General features: G+C 46.9%; 2 protein-coding genes across 3 annotated transcripts in view; one reads left to right on the top strand and one right to left on the bottom strand.

Moving 5' to 3' along the window:
- The window catches only part of LOC308334550 (E3 ubiquitin-protein ligase TRIM35-like), a gene marked incomplete at both ends in the record, with an annotated part of 157,667 nt that overhangs the window by 22,669 nt on the left and 115,533 nt on the right, over positions 1-19,465 (top strand). The window lies entirely within an intron of this gene.
- The window catches only part of LOC308334448 (microtubule cross-linking factor 3-like), a 28,628-nt gene continuing 13,962 nt past the window's right edge, over positions 4,800-19,465 (bottom strand). Inside the window, exons 1-6 of one of the 2 annotated variants that reach the window (XM_080791200.1) lie at positions 13,980-14,256; positions 11,483-11,804; positions 9,567-9,956; positions 8,250-8,329; positions 6,857-7,961; positions 4,800-6,381 (exon numbers count right to left, since the gene is read on the bottom strand). In XM_080791200.1, coding sequence (XP_080647326.1) covers positions 6,130-6,381; positions 6,857-7,961; positions 8,250-8,329; positions 9,567-9,956; positions 11,483-11,653 — 1,998 coding nt within the window. In that variant the 5' untranslated portion in view covers positions 11,654-11,804; positions 13,980-14,256 and the 3' untranslated portion in view covers positions 4,800-6,129. Of the gene's footprint in view, positions 6,382-6,856; positions 7,962-8,249; positions 8,330-9,566; positions 9,957-11,482; positions 11,805-13,979; positions 14,257-18,622; positions 18,783-19,465 lie in introns of those variants that run through there. The other variant, XM_080791199.1, reaches the window with a different exon arrangement.

The raw sequence follows: 19,465 nt of genomic DNA, 5'->3' as shown, positions 1-19,465 counted from the left end.
CTATTTCACCCGGTTCGAATGCTATCGATGCACTGAATGGGACATAACCACGTTGAATGGTCTCAGTAGCCGTCTATACTGACCTATATACCAAGTGGTGCGTTGTCCGACTATAACTAGGGTGTATATAGGCCGGCGACTTAATGTCCCCCATTTCACTCTTCTTTCGAGATCTCCCCCCAGTTGAGCCCACTGTCTGCCATCATGTCTGTCTCGATACTCCTTCTCCAGCTGTTCCTGGGGCGACCTCGTTTCCTTTTTTCCCTGGGGTGTTCCATTTCAGGGCTTGTCGGGTGATGTTTGTCGCAGGTTTTCTGAGGGTGTTGGCCAATCTAACTCCACATTCTCTTGTCGGATCTGTATAGGACAGGTCAATTGGGATCCTCGTGGCTTGTTCTTTTCCACAGGTACACATTGATAATTGTGTCCCTCCACCAGATGTGTAGAATGCACCTGAGGCATGCGTTGCAGGTGAATGTTTGCAGCCTGTGAGCGCTGTGAGTTTGGTTGTTCTATTACTAACCCTAACGCTAAATCTAAAGTGTCCACAAATGCCATATATATGTGACATTACAATTTGCCAGCAGATGTCACTGTTGAGGCCCGTTTGCCTCTTTTCATTGCAGCTCAAAAGGCTTCAGAACACACAGTGAAAACCCCAGACCACGGAAAATCCACTGAATGTTCAAGATTCAGGTTGTGTGCCGGGTGTAATTGAGTTGAGGTTTTTAAAACCTCAAAGAAAAATAAGAAAAATAAATGAAAATTAATGTCATGAAACCTTTAACCAGCCACGTAAGTATAGGCCTAAGGGAAGTCGTTGTATATATAGCACAGTTTCACATTGTTTTTTTCCCCCTCTGCGAACGCTGTCCATGCATGGTCAGAAAGTGTTATGTGAATGTCGCTCAGTTTCACTTCGAGGGATGAAATAGACGTCCTATGTTTTGAGTTCCTCGATCAGAGTACCCGAGTCGGCCTTCTTGTTTGCCCTTTTTGGACATTATTATAGGTCAACTTTTTGAGAGGTGCGTTGTGATTGGTGTATTCCTGTCACTATATCTGCATCGAGTGACCTCGGTACAGAAACTGATTTAGGAGATTCCGACTTTTCAACACATTTTGTTTTGATTGTATTGTTCCACTTTTGCTTTGGCAATGTAAACATATCTTTTCTTATGCCAATGAAGCCAATTGAATTGAATTGAATTGAATTGAATTGAATTGAATTGAGAGAGAGAGAGAGAGAGAGAGAGAGAGAGAACACACACAGGCCCTCCCCCTCTCTTTATTTATACCAGCACGGTGGACGGGCTAAGATTTCTGGCACCAAAACAACGTCACGCTTGCTATTTGTGTCTGAGGCGCAGCATAGCGCTGAGAGGTAGGGTGACAGCTCCGTGGGGGCCAAGGGACTTCCTGTCCGCACACGCACGCACACACGCACACACGCACGCACGCACGCACGCACACAGCCTGAACATTTCACACTGTCCGAAGAGCAAATGCTGTGCCTTTGTCTTTGTAAGTGTGTGCGCATGCCTCTCCCACACAAACGTGTGCTTTGTGTGTGAAAGTGTGTATGCAAGTGTGTGTGTGTGTGTGTGTGTGTGTGTGTGTGCGCGTTCGTGTTTATATAGGCCTAAGCAGAAAAACGAGAGTGAGTACTCTGTTTGTGTGAGAGAGGGTATGTGCGTGTGTGTGTGTGTGTGTGTGTGTGTGCGTGCGACTGTGCGTGTGTGCGTGCGCGTCAGTGAGTGGCACCTGTCAACCGGGCCCGGCAGACAGACAGACAAGGTGCCATGGCGGGCGGGGAGGGCTCGGGGTTGTTCAAACAGGTTTATGAGGCGAGAACCACACATCATGAAAAGTGATCTAATCAGACTGACACTTCCTTGTCTTCGCCGCCGCGCGCTCCACGCGTATACTTATAGGCCACGTCGGGCGGCCTGGCAACAACTAGGGCTCAAATACACGTCGCTCACAACCAGTGGCGTGCACAGATAGACACTATAGGGGGTGCTAGAGCAGCCCCTGCCCTTTTGGCAATGTGCCCTTTTGAAGAAAAAAAAACTTTATTTTTTTTACAGTATGTGCACCATGGTGACATTGATAAATTATTTTATAAAACACTTTTAATATATTATTTAGGCCCCAAAATCTATGAATCTCACACTATTAAGGCAACCGGCCGGTTCCACCCGCTGCACAAGGTGCCCTTTTTTTTCACTTGAGCACCTGCCCCTCTAAATGTCTGTGCACGCCACTGCTCACAACCCTTCTTCTGGCTCAGGGCCCACTCGGAGAAAGCCTTCAAAAGAGTTCACAGCTCACCCTATATAATCTGACCGCTTGTAACTCGGGGCAGCCGTCAACCAATCACAGACAGAGCCAAATCCCTCCCCCCACCAACCAGACGATCAACGATCATGTTCATGGAATCATATCAATGTGGAATGGACAATATGGAGCCAATCACGCCTCATGGCTCTGGAGGATAACTATATCTCTCTAAAGCCTAACACTCTGTTAACTAATTTTTAATGACTAGAACTTTATTTCAAACAATTTGCGGCTGCCTATATTGCACAGTCTAATCATTATGCCTCATGTTGTACATATAGTATAGGCTACTGTAGCAGTTGGATTATGCGATTTTTAATACTTTTCATTGTTTCCGTCACGATTTGAACACAACAAAGACAAAGTCCAAGGGTGTTGATTGAAAAACAAAGGAGGAAATAAAAAGGAGCTTCAATGTAGATCTGCTACTTTGGGTGTGATGGAGCAGGCTGACGCTGTACTGGGGGGCAGCTGGCCTGCAAGGCAAAGGAGCTGGCCGGAATGTCACCGAGACTGAGAGTATATAGAGGAGCAAAAGGCAAAGTTTCCTTAAAACACTAATAAGGATTCACAAGGGAATGCAGTCACTATAGCGCACTTGACTAGAACGTGTTACCACCACACACTGGGGTTGTGAACTGATCTGGAAGTGGTGCAGAGACTGAGAGAAGACCAAACATTTATAGACTGGATGATGATTAGCTGATGCCAGGCAGGTGAGGGAGATGAGGGAACTGGAACCAGGTGTGCCAAGCTGGGAGCTTGAGCCAAGCCTATACGCCCACAACACACGCCCACTCATAAAGACACACACACACACACACACACACACACACACACACACACACACACACACACACACACACACACACACACACACACACGTGCACGCACGCACGCACGCACGCACGCACGCACACACACACACACACACACACACACACACACACACACACACACACACACACGACAAACACAATACAAACACAAGACAGACAATGAAGTTGTTATGTCAACGGACCTCTCATTATCAAGAACCAAACATAAATAGGCCATACAGTAGGCCTATATAGCTGCATCATGTGGACAGTGTTTTAAGGTTATTTGACTATCGTTGATACGTTTGGCCTACTTTTGACAATAGTAGCATTTTTTTTAATCAATTCTTACCATATTATGGTAAGAATTGATTTAAAAAAAATGCTACTGTTGGTCGATGGTTTAGGGCTAAAATACATTTCTGATGTTTCGCGATATCATGAACCATCCAGAACTTCCAGGTCATCTGGGAAAGGTCTGCATTTAGTTTTTATGCACCACATTATCTGGAACAAACTCCCAGAAGGTCTGCATGCTGCTGCCACTCTTAATTATTTTAAAAACAAAACTAAAGACGCTGCCTTTGGGGGAGGGAATTTTATTTTATATCTTTCTCTTCTGCGCTGGAACGGTATCTGTTATTTTTTTGTATTGTATAATTGCATTTCCTTTGCTTGTTCTGTGTAAAGAACATTGGACTGCCTTGTAAAGTGCTATAGAAATAAGACGAGAATGGAGCTGTAAGTAGGTAAATGGTGCATTTACATAGCGCCTTTATCCAAGGCGCTTTACATAGATTGTGCATTACATTGACCATTTCACACACTGATGGCTGCGGAAACCATGCAAGGCCACAACAGCACATCAGGAGCAATTAGGGGTTCAGTGTCTTGCTCAAGGACACTTCGACACTAACTCTGGGGGAGCCCGGGTTTGAACTGGCGACCTTGCAATTGCCATCCAGCCACTCTACCCCTGAGCCACCGCCGCCCCTACCTGTGAAGTGGTTGGACGTGGTCTGTCTCCTCAGCCACCCACAGCCCATTGCCACCCCACAAGCAGTTATACTAAACTATGGGCACACCAGTTCGTTCCTGTTGTAGAATTTAGTGTTTGGCAATTGCAATTGATACTGAAGCCTAAATGGTGTGCAACAGTAAATCGAAATAATCAATTTAATCTTTTATATATATATATATAAAAAATGATTATGATGGGGGAAAAAAAGGATGAATTGAGTGGCATAACTGAACCATGATATCCAATAGTGGCATCTCTCTGTTGGGCATGTACACTGTAAATATAGATTTACCAAAATAGTCAAAATAACCGATCTGCCACACAATGTGATGTTTTGTGAACTTGTAGATCAGCTGTTTTAGCAATTCTTCCGTTACAAAGTGGTTCAAGTGGTTACTAATCATTTTAGAATCACTTTGAATTGTTTGATGCTGATTGCGTAATTTGTATATAAAAGACGCGCTTCTTGATTATTCAATTAATCAAAAAATATAACGGATAATTGCAGCCCTATAATCCTATAGAACGTGTTCGTATAGGAGCTTCCGAAAACCACAATGACATTTATCAAATAATGCAATGCAATGCCTTGTACACAGATCACAAAAGTCTTTATGTCAAAGCACTGTAATGTTTATTATCAAGAACAAAAAATATATATACAGTACAACTGCATCATGGACAGTTTTATTTATTTTTCTTAACGGTTGTTATTTGAACATCTTGGATACGTTACTTTTTGACAATATGGTACAGTAAAACACACTATAGACACAGCATGTGGCTGCCGGGAGAGCACAGGTGCAACGTTTTAACGCTAACGACCTCCGCTAGCTGACCACCTTGGTTTGATTTGAGACAACATGGCAAACCGCATGATGAGGATCCATCCGGTTATTATCAATAACACAGAGACATGCACCCGCTAATCAGGGGGGCATGCTAAATATCGTTACAACATGACCGACTGAAATTCAAGGGGAAATTAGTCAAAGTAAGGCAGTATAGGGACAAGCATCGTTGAGTTAGTGTTAGTGTGACAATTGGTTTCGGCATAGTAGAGGAAACACAAAGTAAACCCACAGCAAAACTGCAGACGTTTGGAGATGATTTTGTTTCCTGAACGTGGCACATTATGAGGCAAGTGGACGGTTTCTTGGACATTCTGTTTATAGGCCACAGTTCAGACCGCAGGCACATCCATCCCATTTTGTTTGTATGTGTTCAGACGTCATCGACTGGCACTGGGTTCCCCAACTGTTCTGGCCAAATAATCATATCTGAACCGAGGACACCCCCCCCCCCCCCATGCTGACAAGCACTCGGAATTGTAGGAGTTTTTAAGCATTATACCTTTAGTTTGACTCGGTTTCCGAGTGAAAATAGCCGATCTACAAGCTCGGCTATTTTCACAATGTTTGCACATTTTCAAGTCATATTTGAAATTGTGGCCTTTTTGGTATTAAAGGGTCTTACAAGTCATTAAATTGTAACTTTAGAAATGCGCAGATATACCCTATATTTGTGTGTGTCTGTGTGTGAGTGTGCGTGCGAGTATGTGTTGTGTGAGTGAGTTGACTGTTGAGTGGGAAAACAATGTTGCACATTACGCTAATCATCTGGGCACCCCCTGGGCACTAATTTGGGGACCCTCCCCCCCCCCCCACGAGTATGAATCAGGCTTCAGTTTCACAGTGTCCAGACCTGAGACACATCTTTTAGTTTCTTCTGGGGGGGGGGGGTCCCTGGCACAAAACAGATGAGGGGGTCCCCGCGGCCAAACACATTTCATTTCGAGGGTCCTTGGCATGAAGAACTACTGATTCGGAAGGCGCTTGTACAACCGGCGACAGGTATCAAAGCACACATTGGGGGGGGGGGGTATGTACAGTAACAGGTGTGTACAGTAGCAGGCGTGTACAGTAGTAGTGAGAGGAACAGGGGTCATCACATGATGACCGTCTCGGTGTGAAGACGATACGAAATGGCCCGCATCGGAGCCTGCTGCTTCCGCGCCGAGCCCGGGCTGGGCGTCATGGGGCTAGGGGGGCGTGCCAGGGGACTCGGGGGGCGGTACATTGGGCCGGGGGCGTGGCCCGCCCACCTGGAAGGAGGCCGCTGATTGGCGGGCCGCGAGGGCCGGGAGAAGCACTTCCTCTCGGCCGACGGGGACGATGATGACTCGTCGTCCGGGACTCCCTGTGGGGGCGGAGACGAGATTAGATTGAGTGAAGCGTTTCGGTCTGTGTGTGTGTGTGTGTGTGTGTGTGTGCGTGTTTCTGTTTGTGTGTGTGTGGGTGTCTGTGTGTGTGTGTGTGTGTACACGACGTGTTTCTGTGTGTGTAGTGTACGTGTGTCTTTCAAAACATCGGTCACATCTCAACGGCATCAAACCCAAACTACAGCCATCGGGCAAGCTCTAGTGGGTATCTGTGTGTGTGTGTGTGTGTGTGTGTGTGTGTGTGCGTGTGTGTGTGTGTGTGTGTGTGTGTGTGTGTGTGTGTGTGTGTGTGTGTGTGTGTGTGTGATTTTGCTGCCATGGCTGTGCCATTCCAACACTTCAGGCTTTACTGTGCTTTTCCTACATTTCTTCCCGGAAATACTTCTTTCCATTGTAAAAAAATATATAATCAGAACAGCATTTACATGACTATAACGGACGGACACGACTCACCTGCTGCTGCGGCGCGTCCTGTCTGTGAGACGCCACATGTCCGCCTCGGGGGGGACAGGCGGAGGAGGACGTGGAGGAGGACGAGGAGGAGGAGGAGGACGAGCCGTACTCGTGTTGAATGTCCAGCATGTCCAGCAGCTCTATGAGCCCGTCGTCCCTCCTCCCGCCTCGGGGGGACGACTGACCCGCCGCCACCGCCGCCGGCGGCCTCTGCGTCCTCTGAGAGGAGGCGCTCAGGACCCTGTAGTCCTGGTGGTGGGCCCTGGGCTCGGCGGCGGGCGCGCCCGCGGCGGCGGCGGACCTCCTGGTCCTCTCGGCCGCCGCCGCGTCCCCCCGGTCCCCCGACCCGGCCCCGCTGTTGGCCCTTGGTCTGAGTTTTGGGCTGCCCGCCAGCGCCAGAGCCCCATTATTATTATTATGGGCCCTCCTCTGGGACGACTGCAGCAGAGGATTACTACCAGGCTGATGATGGGGCGCTTTGGGCTGCTGCTGCTCCATGTTGTGATTCAGTCTATTCGTGGTAAGGGGGGAGTCTATTAGTGGTAAGCCCCGCTGCTGCTGCTGCTGCTGCTGCTGCTCGGGGCCGGGCTGCTCCTGCAGCAGCAGCAGTGCCGCGGCCGCCGCCAGCACGTCGGGCCTCATGCCGGCCGGAGACGCGGCGGCGGCGGCTGCAGCGGCTGCGGCGACCACCCCGAGACCACCACCCCCCCTGCGCTGACAGCTGGGGCTCTGCTGCTGCTGCTGGGAGGTGGTGTTGGCGGTGGCGGTGGCGGTGGTCACCATGACGCCGCTGTCGGTGAGCGTCTTGCCCTCGTTCTCCTGGAGCATGGCGCCGAACTTCCGGAGGACGGACGGGCTGCCGCCGCACTTCCTGTCCGCGGCGGCCAGGGGGGGCGCGTTGGGCAGCTGGGAGCGTTGGGGGGGCGGCGGCGTGACGGTGGCGAAGGCGTCTCTCTGTCGGAGAGGGGGCTTATGGGAGTTGGAGTTGTTCTCTTTGTTGTTGGGGGAGCTCTCCTTAATGCCGGCGTGGCTCTTGCCGTGGGCCCCTCTGTTCTTCCTGTTCTCGGCGTCTTCACAGCCGCCCGGGAAATGCTCCTGACTCGTCCTGCAGGCATGACGACAAAAATGATATTTTAATAATACATGGACCCCCCCCGGTTTGTTATGCGCTAGGCCACGGCACGGACCCCCGTTTGATAACATAGCATTCCATTTCTAGACTTTAAAATCCCAACTCTGAGAGTGTGCCCCTGCCATGCATATAGTCCGCCATGGTGACAAAGAAAGCACAAAGACCGTCCTTCTGTATGAATATTCATATTCTATATCATATCATCCTGAAATACATTCACTTAGGTTTAGGTAAAAGAAAAAGAAAAGAAAAAACCCTCACCTTTCGATGTCAGGCCATCTGTTCGTCTCTTCCTGGTATCCAGGGAGATCCTGACTCACCTTGACTGTCTGGTCAAAGTGCTGAAGACCACAAGATAAAAGACAATCAAAACTGTGTCCATCATATTATTATTATTATTATTATTATGTATTTCGTGTAGACCGAGAGCGTAGAGCTGGGAGGCTATAACTGGTGACTCTACCCACTGAGGGCCCTATTTTAGGTGAATGCTCCGTCAGTCTGCAGGTCAGGGAAGAAGACAGCAGGTGAAAGTGTGTCTGAAAAGGGATCTGCTTTCGGGGGACCGTTCGCTCCGTGTTCGCAGACTTGTAGGAACCAGCATAGCGTAATCAATATGTTCAGTGACTCAACCTAAGGCTCCGGTTTCGGCTTTCCTCGGAAGTGCAAATGCCAATATAGAAGCGAGGCTGTGTAGACCTTTTCTGTACCAGGGACGCACTTTATAGTCAAGTCCTATTGGTATCGGGGCCCAATAGATATCGGTATTGGACGACGTAGCAGTATAGGCCTAATAAATCGGGTCACGCCTCGAGGACCTCCTATAGGGAGACGCCCGGGAGGCATCCAAATCAGATGCCCCGAACCACCTAAGCTGTGACACAACTCTCTCGCGTCTCTCTCGCGTCACCCTATCTCTAAGGGAGATGCCAGCCACCCGCGCCGGAGAAAACTCATTTCGGCCACTTGTTATTCACGACCTTATTCTTTCTGTCATTTGCCCGGGAAATATATTTGTTCAAATAAATCGCGAAAAGCTCGTATCGTGAGTTGAGTGAACCGTTGCATGCCTAGAAATGATCTGTCTATCGGTCAAGACCGCAAGGACATTTTGTTTTGGTGCCATTAAGTGTCTGCTGTTTTCTTTTACATTCATGTCTAATAAACTATTCAATCGATCAAGCAATATCTACACAATATAAAATATAGCCGCAAGCAGCTATGAGACGAGAGGGTCAAGCCCAAAAAAGACAAAAGAAAATCACACCCGGGTGAAGTGAGGGCCGCTCCTATCATCATACATCATCACACTAAAATCGTATGAATGAAAATGCGATTTCTTCGAAGTGGCCACAAAAAAAAGGTATCGAGCAAAATCATGAAATTGACTCATCGGGGAGATCTGAAGTCAGAGGTCTTTTTGACCAATGACAGTGAGCTTCAGTTCCTTGAGGGATCCTCACGGCCCCTCTCTACCATATTTTAGCCGAATTTCCGTGGAAGAACGATAGCACGGAACTTCCCCAAAACTGCGGAAACAATATCCTATACGACTATAGTCTAGTTTTCTGCACTCACCACGCGGCGGGTTCTGCCGTTGTTGTTGTTCCTCTGGTCCGCTCCTTTGGCCTGACCCAAGTAGTCCTGGAGCAGGTCTCCGTATATCTGCGACACCGTGTCGTCATGGCCGTTGTCATGGCCGTTGTGCCGGCGACCCGAGGGGGCGTCATGGTGGTGGTGGTGGCTCCGGCCGTTGGCGTGGTGATGATTTGGTGCGGCGGCGGCGGAGGTGGCGACACCCGGGCTGCCGCTGCTCTTGCCGCCGCCCGCGAAGAACGCGTTGCCGTTGTGCCCGCCGCCGCCGCCCACCAGGCCAAACTCCGCCCCCCCCACCACGCCGTCGTTTTTCGGGTTGTTGTTGTCAGCGACGTCGCTTCCTCCCCTGCGGGCTTGGACCTCGTTGTAGAGCTGGAGACGAGAAGAAGGAGCAAAAAGAATATCAATATCTATAAAATGTTGTTTTATAGCAAACTTTTTTAGCCCCTCTGACCCAAAAGAGAAACCTATAACTACTGTACGGATGTAACCAAATGGACCTGTACGGTTTGGTTCCATTCTTTCGTACGCTCTCATGGTGTCCAAAGCGGCTCTACCACGACGTCGACTGTGTTTACACTTCAAAGTGCTCTTATACTGTCGACGCCAAAACGTTGCGCAACCCAACTATACTTAAAGTCCTCACATGTCTTATGCGTTTTCCTTTCTGCCAACACAGACTTAAAGCCTCTCTCTCTGTGTGTGTGTGTGTGTGTGTGTGTGTGCAGCGCGTCTGTCAGCACATCTTTGTTTAATTAGCTTGTTAACGAACATCTGTCTGTATCATTGCTCCAGTGGGGCCACGAGGTCGCGGGGCAGCGACTGTACTGCCAAGAGTTTATTATGGAACAGTAGTGCGCACGCACACGCACACACACAAACACAGTCACATGCACACACACACGCGCGCGCACACACACACACACACGCGCGCACACACACACACACACACACAGCAATTAACACACCCCTCTCGGGACTGGGAAAGACCTTGATAATGTGGAAGCAATATCCCAAAGTAGGTGTGAGTGTTCACACACACACACACACACACACACACACACACACACACACACACACACACACACACACACACACACACACACACACACACACACACACACACTATTTAATGATGAGCATCATGACGGGTACAGGCTCTATAGTTCCGACAGTCATTGGACAGAGAACCTATACGCCAGACCCATAACCGCAAGCACGGCACGACGCATGTCGGAACAGCGCATGTCAGGAGCGACGGGGTTGATTTCCAACTCCACACTAAACATCTTTGCCAAAAATAACCGCCAGAGCGTCAACTATAAATATATGGGGATGCACACTTCACAGTACAAATCCTCATTTAACCCCCGACGGGAGCTAAAGGAACACTGTGTACAGTCCAGTAGGTGTTAAAGTAGCCATTAAGCAATAATGTATCAACATTTTAATGACATTTAAATGTCGTATTTTTTGAGGGGCGCAACTTTGATGGTTTGTGTAAACACTAACATTGGATGCCATTGAAAATGAATGGCACATTTTTAAGTGTGAACACAAACATTGACAAGACAAAAGTGAGGACGCAAATTGTGATTGTGATTTTTGAGCGGTGCAACCACTCCAAGGAAACAGCAATGTCCGTGTCCGCCTACAGTATGTGTTCACCTATGTATGTGTTAATGAGCACGAGTATGACTATTAGTACCAGTAGGGGCGCTGTTGTCCCAGAAAGAGAGATAGTGCTGTACTGTTGCCTGCTAATGAAAGAGAGAGAGAGAGAGAGAGAGAGAGAGAGAGGAGGGGGGGGGGGGGGGAGAGAGAGGGGAGTTGCACCACTCAGTTCACACGGGTGTGATTTTTTTTAGCTACTAACGGGGGGTTAACAGGCTCCTCACCTCCTCTATCTTCCTCTGCATGTCGTGCAGCTGGTCCTCCCACTCCTGCATCTCAGAGTCGAAGGTGTCCGTGGCCTCGTGGTGGGGGTGGGGCCTGTCGGGACCCCCCCCCCAGACACGGCGGTGACCCCCGTGACCCTCCAGGCTCCGCTGCAGGTTGATGGCCGCCATGGTGACGACGATGATGATTTGCGACACGAAGACTCCTTTTTTTGTATTTTTTATCCCCTCCCCCGCCTGTGTCACTCACTGTCCTTTCCGAGGTTGACAGAGGGGAAGGAGGGAGGGAGGGACGGACGGATGGATGGAGGTGTTGGAAGCACTGCAAAGAGAGATGGGGAAAGATGGTGGTTGGTTACAGCTGGTAAAAGGACATATACCGCATAACCCATTGAGAGACCAGATTCTACAAATGTCTTCTATAAAAATCTGTTTTCTGAAAACACCTATGTTTCTATGTCAGTGGTTCGCAACCTATTTCATGTCACGGACCCCAAACATTGTTATGTAATGTGGCCGCCGACCCCCATCTGAAAATAGAAACCCCCCAGAAGCAAAGACTTGAGTTAAAAGAAACATGATTTTTCTACAGCTAAAGTTTAAAATAATGGTTAAAGTTGTTAAAAGCTAAGGTGACACAGATGCGTTCCAGGCAGTGGTCCCCAGGGGGTCCCTCCTCAGCTAAAATGGCTGACAGTGAGGACTCAAAGGAACCGAGTTGACCACTTACAGGTCTGAGAACGTACAAACGGCTTCCATTTGTGCATTCTCTGCATTATGGCGGTCCCCTGTCTAATCATAATATGCATACCAAACTGGGTGTCCTTGAAATGTAAAAAAAAAAAAAAAAAAAAAAAAGGTCTGAGGAGCATGCATGTCTTCGCGGCTCACATGGATTTGGACTGTTCGGGGTGACACAAGAGAACGCAACAGGAAGGATTGACGCATTCCTGTCCTTCACAAAAGGTCAGATATTTATGGGTCTGGTGGTTGCCTTCTGCATTCTTCTCCGAAAATGTGGAGCATACACTGTCATGGGCGCGCCCCCTATACCTACGGGCCCGGACAGGGGGGGCACGTGTGGACACCGGTGTCGCGTGACATCGCCCGTTGAGCTGTGTGGTCACTTTAGACCGCATGCATGATAAATCCACGGTGTTCATTTTAACTCAACAGGTGTAACCGAACGCAACCAAAATGGACTCAAAATGGCTACAGTTGAACACATTCTGATTTAAATTAACATTTGACTGCTTGTGTGCTGCCATGGGAGATGATGAGCCCTTTGCGCAAAATCTTTCAAAGGGTTTTAAGTGTTCCAAAAAGCGACCTCTGCGGGTGTTGCCTTAGCAGATGCGTTCACGGTTCAATGGCACGTTTCCCTTTGCAGCTCTTGTTTCACACTGAAACATGCGGAGCGCATCTGGCGGGCAGTGCCGTCGAATAATCAATATAATGGCTTAAGGTCAGGGCGCAATGCGTCTCTAAATGATTGTACATGAAGCATCATCTAGACTGGACACACACACACAAAGACCCCGTATACTTGCAGTGGTGGAAAAAGTATACGCACATTTTGTACTTGAGTAAAAGTATCAATACTGCTGTGTATAAATACTCTGATACAGGTACAAATCTGGAATTTAACATTGACTTGAGTAAAAGTGCAAAAGCTTCAGAATGTAGTTAAAGAACCCAGCATAAAAGTACTTAACTTGTGCAGAATGTCCTATTTAAAGTTTTCAAATGTATAATAAGCTGTTGAAAAAAGCAGCTCACAATGTGTCACATTGAGACACATTGTGAGCTTGTAGATTGGCTATTTTCAAATGAGAGAAATATATATGTATATAGGGCTAAAGTGGTTACTGGATGTTTTGTAATAATAATAATAATTCAAATATACAAAATAACTAGTAACTAAAGTTGTCAAATAAATGTAGTGGAGTGAAAGTACAACATTAGTAAAAGTATTGGAAATTGGAAACACTCAAGTACTTAAGTAGGCCTACAAGACTTGATTTTGTTTTTAGAATTGATTGATAAGTATACCCCGCCTCCCCCTGTTGAAAGCACTGGAACTCTCCGGCCACTTCCCTCCCACGTTGTGATGCAAGAGCATGCACCGACGTGCAGATATTTATAAACTTGTAACTATGCATCATAAACTAGTTGTCTCTCCGCGGCAAAGCAAGCGGCCAGCAAGTGACAGCGATGCAACAGGGGGGTGACAGAATAAAACGTATACATGCGGCACATGAACCGTTCGCACACACACACACACACACAACACACACACACAACCAGACGCACGTATACTGAAATCAACAGATTTATTTCTGTATAGGACCACAGTGGAAACAAGCCCCCCCCCCCCCCGAGGGGCTTCTTTCTCGCGTCATCCTCTTGGCATCATTGTATAATAAAACCGTACCGCTGTACTTATCTGTAAACCGTTAATAAAGTACTCGATCGGCCTTCATCAATAAGCCCTTACCGTGATCGAAAAAATTCAATTCTTGCAGCCTTTCTTTTTTTCCCCCAATAGTAATCCTCTATAGTTTGGTCGGACGCGCGCGAGGCACCGTCCGCAAAACAGTGCGATATGGGTATAGCAGTCTGTCACTGTGGTGACTGCGGTGTCCACTCCGGCGGTTGGTTTGCGTCCACCCTCCTCTGTCTCCGGGGTTTGTCTCTATTACGTTACGTAAAACGGTGGCTCCGGTGGTGGTGGTGGGATTTTATGAGGGTCCCTCCTTGTCGTCCCTCCCCGGTATAGCGCTGTGGCGTAATAAAGCCCCAGACCCTCCGGTCTGCTGCTCTTAGGCTGCGCGGAGGAGGGGGGGCGGGGGGGGGGGGGAGTAAACAACTTCTGTTCCAAAGGGGAGTACCCCCCCCCCCCTCCCCCCCCAGTCTATATACTGCACCCCCCCCCCCCCCTCCCCCTCCCCACCCTTCACTCCCCAGTGTTTACGTGCGGCTTGTCACTGGAGCCGGGATCAAATATCATAATGTCAAAATTTATTCCAGCATTTGAAGTCTCGATGGGGACAACTGTCGTCACTGCCCCGTCCTGGCTATAATTACGAGGCGTCACGGGGGGGGGGGGGGAGAGAGAGAGAGAGGGAAAGTGTTTTCATAGCTATTTCAGCTGCTACAGCGCCGTTAGCCAATGGGCTTCTCTGTTGCTACTCTGCTTTGGGCTGCCTGGCAGATTTTGTCTTGTGACCATCCCGAGCCGCAATGTATTTTTCCAAGAGATGACAAATAGGTGCCACGCACAGAACACCGCACACACACACACACACGTGCACACACACACAGGTGCACACGTGCACACGCGCACACACACACACACACACACACACACACACACACACACACACACACACACACGGTCAAATACCCTGTGGCGTTCTTTGAACTCCCCGGGAGCACTGAATGGACCCCGCGTGCACTCTCAGTTAACACTATAGGGGGATTTGAGTTTTACTTCATGTGAGCTGCGTTGTGAATAACAACAACAACAATATATATATATCATGAACTTTATATGTCTTTATGTTAGGAGAGGCTGTTGCTTCCAAACAGATGCCTGGCATACCCGGCATATACGTTTTTAAATGGTATAAACTTTTAATGTCATTTGTAGCGCGTTGACTTGCGAGCTTTGGCTTGGTATACAGTACAATAGCACAATAACACGTAACCCAGCTGTGGCAAACTTTGCCACACATAACATGACAGATAAACATGTAATGAAATGGGGGGAAGAGCGTCATATACCCCTAACATATTACACATTAAATGTAATGAACTAGAACAGTGGTTTTCAACCCTTTTCATATCAAGGTATTTATTCAGCATTTGAGCCACGGACCACCATTTGATGAGATTTTTGCATCAAATCTAGCTATATGGATATTTTGTTGTCGTCAAGATGTTGTCCACAATTCCATGCTGTATTGGTATCGGTATACCATTTGGAGAGATATAACAGGTTGATCAAAAATAAATACAAATCTGCATTCTCTCTAAACGTGTATACACTTCTTGTAAATAAATTAAGTGAGCAGATGTTTAACAATTATTTAACTCTTGAGAGCGTATATTATACGGGTCCATTTGGTTTCATTTCACGCTCCCAGGAGTTCAAGATCAACAAAGGGTCCGTTTGCTTATAGCAACTCTCCATCATTTAGCTGGGGACCACCTGGAGCTGCCTCAAGGACCACCGGAGGTCCCCGGACCACCGGTTGAGAACCACTGAACTAGAATGTAACTTGTGCGACTATACAGTAGGCTGAAGTTGAAGGGAGGTGACAGTGCAGTGGTGGAAAGCAACTAAGTACGTACATTTACTTAACCCATTCTGACCTGAGATCAGATTCATACGAGGTTTCCCACTGGACACACACTGGTCTGATTAACCCATTCTGACCCGAGATCAGATTCTAAAAATGTCAGTCGTTCAGTCGATTTTTCAAAAATAGCAGACCTACAAGCTCGTAGCGCGCCACTCGGTGGCGCGCTATGAGCTTGTAGATCTGCTATTTTTCAATAGATAAAGCATAACATGATGCTAACACCAAAATGGGTGCCCGTTCAGAATGGGTTAAGTACTGAGGTATTAAGTACTTTACTTGAGTAATTCAAACTTCCAATATACTTTTGCTTCTTACTCTCCCACTACATCTCGGATCCAAATGTTGCACTTTTACTCCACTATATTTATTTGAAAACTTTAATTATACTATAGGTACTTATTAGATTTGGATTGTTTATATATTGAGCAGTGATAAGCACTTTAACCGTACATTTGAAAATAGCTGCTCTACAAGCTCACAATGTGCGCAATGTGATGCATCGTGAGCTTGTAGATCTGCTATTTTCAAAAGTTTGTATACATTTGAAGACGTGAAATGGGACAACAGGTCTTGTAGGTCTGCTATCTTTGAAGAATCATGAAAAGTGACATGAAAGTGTTTGAGAACGACTGCTTTTTCCAGAAAACAGTCAGGATTTAGAAGACATTTAGCAGAATCGTTCCCAGGTCAAAATGGGTCGAGTACATTTTGAATGCCGGACTTTTGCTTGCAACAGAGTATTTCTATATTTCATTATTGATATACTTTTACTTCATTGAGTACTTTCTCCACCCCTGCGGTGACTGCTCTTGAGTCATGGCGACACCACAGCCACTCCCGGAAGACCGCCACGGCCATCAATCAAAGCCTGCGACTCTCTGCGCCTGGACCAATGTTGTGTTAACAACCCGGAACATACTTTACTGGATATCACGTGTGCGTGTGTGTGTGCGGGCGTGTGTGTGTGTGTGTGTGTGTGTGTGTGTGTGTGTGTGTGTGTGTGTGTGTGTGCGTGTGCGCGTGTGTGTGCGTGTGCGTGTGCGTGTGTGTGTGTGTGTGAGTGTGTGTGTACATAACTCTATTTGATTCTTGATTTTCAATTTTGGGTTGCTTGATTGTACTACAACTGTGTAATTTGACAGACAGACAGACAGACAGACAGACAGACAGACAGACAGACAGACAGACAGACAGACAGACAGACAGACAGACAGACAGACAGAGGGACACACAGCTGCGTATTGGAGCGGAGGCACGGCTCAAAAACTGAACTGAGAGACAGTGATAGCCATTGTATATATACAATAAGAACATGGTCAAAGTGGTCAAAAGTGGTTGGACCCTACTTTGAGTTTTACTTAAATACTTCTGTCACAAGTAAAGGTCCGGAATTCACAATGTATACTTGAGTAAAAGTACAAAAGTATTGGCCTCACTTAAAAGTACCAAAAGTAAAAGTGTTCATTATGCCAGAATGTCTCATTTAAAGTTTTAAAATGTCTAAAAATCTTCTGATAATCGCAGATCTACGAGCTCAAAAATGTGTCGCATCACCACGACACATTGTGAGCTTGTAGATCAGCTATTTTCAAATGGCTGAAATGTACAGTATATAGCGCTGAAGCGGTTACTACATGTTTTGTAATAGCCTAATAATAATAATTATTATTATAATAATAATCTACAAAGTAACTAGTACAGTTTTCAAATCAATGTATTGGCATAAAAGTACAATATTTGCCTCTGAAATGTAGTGGAGTAGAAGTGAAAGTACTGGGAATTGGAAATACACTGTTGATGATGAAAGGACAGCAGCGCAGCAGCAACTGATGAGTTGCTCTGGAAAACAAAAAACGGAATAAACACATGACGGAAGCGAGTATATTTAGCATATGCAGAGTAAAAAAAGCTGATCTTAAAGTAGCTTCTGAATGAATGACAATCCAGCTCCCTGCTGGCAACCAGTCAGTCCCCTGTGGCCTTGTGACTATAGGGCAGTCATGATTACAAAATGTAAGTTGACCATTAGTGACCAGATTTGCCATCGCGCAACCTCCAGCTTTTCACCAGAGGAGAAAAACTTTGTTTTATTTTTCATTTTTTTCATCCAAAATGAATTAATAGCACAAGGCAGACTCTTCACAAGCATGTCTGAAATAAGTGTCAGAGCTGAAATCGACATGTATGTACATATGAAACAAATGCTTAAACATGTAGCTAGGTGTAATGTTAGAGACCACAGAAGTTAACCTTTCTGTTCACCTGTCTGTTTTCTCAATTCGCTGTTTTCTGCAAGACATTACTCTATAAGCCATATCTCCAAAACTGGTGGGTCAAACTGAACAACCAATATGTCAATTTGAAGCTATGATTCCCTGCTTTCACAAATCCAAGGGCAGTCCCTCAGTCAAATTTAGCCACAATTTAATAGTTGAGATGAATAACAGTCTAAGTCCATACTATTTATCCATAATGTATAAATTATTTACTTTTATGGACCGTTTCAACTATTACTAATAATTGCAAATAACGATTGAATTGAGTTTGTGGCATTGACCATTAGAACACAATGAATAAAAACATAATTTCTGTTTGCCTTTTAGTCTTCGTAATCAAATATTGCACATGGTGTCACAGATAACTTAAATATACAAAGAGATTACTGACATATTTAATCGTGTTAAGTGTGTTGGATTAGAACTTAAAAAAGAACGTAAACTGTTTGGGAAGCTGATACTGATACAGATATAGACACAGAAGTTTAACAACTCACCTTCTCCAGGGTTTGACGTGAGCAGCAGCAGCAGCAGCAGCAGCAGCGGTGCGTTATGGGCAATGAAGTCTTCGGCAGTGTACGCCCGGACACACTTCCTCGAATGCAGCCGTGGCTACTTGTGTGGGCTCTTTTTTTTCCCTATGCTTTTGGTGGTAACCTTAGCAACAAATGTCAGGGAGGGGGGGAGAGGGGTAGGGGGAGGGGGAGTGAAAAAAAATAAACAAACAAAGAAACAAACGACGGAGCAAAACAGAACAAAAAGGTGATATCTGGTGTTTTTTTATGGTCACAGGACGAAGAACAGGGTGAACAGAAAGACCAGTTTAAAGATGGTGGCGTAAGACAGCGAGGAGAACAACACCAGGATGAGGATGAGCAAAATGATGGGCTGGAACATCTGGGTGTGGAGGAGGAGGAGGAGGAGGAGGAGGAGGAGGAGGAGGAGGAGGAGGAAGAGGAGAAGGAGAAGGAGGAGGAGGAGGAGGAGAAGGAGGAGGAGGGAGGAGAAGGAGGAGGAAGGAAGGAAGAGGAGGAGGAAAGAAACGCAATTCAGTGTCAAGGTTGAAGGCATTTGTAGAATCAGCCTCAAGACTTAACATGTAAAAGCCACAGTCATTTACTGTATATACTGTATGATTTGTAGGCTTGGATGATGGCACGCACGCACACACGCACGCACACACACACACACACGCACGCATGCACGCACACACACACACGCACGCATGCACGCACACACACACACACGCACGCACACGCACGCACGCACACACGCGCACACGCACGCACACACACACACACACGCACACACACACACACACACACACACACGCACAGACA

Source organism: Protomyctophum bolini, assembly GCF_963924005.1.
Source record: "Protomyctophum bolini genome assembly, chromosome: 19".
NCBI lineage: Eukaryota > Metazoa > Chordata > Actinopteri > Myctophiformes > Myctophidae > Protomyctophum > Protomyctophum bolini.
The sequence above is the reverse complement of the archived record's forward strand: the minus strand, read 5'-3'. Positions and strand labels throughout refer to the sequence as shown.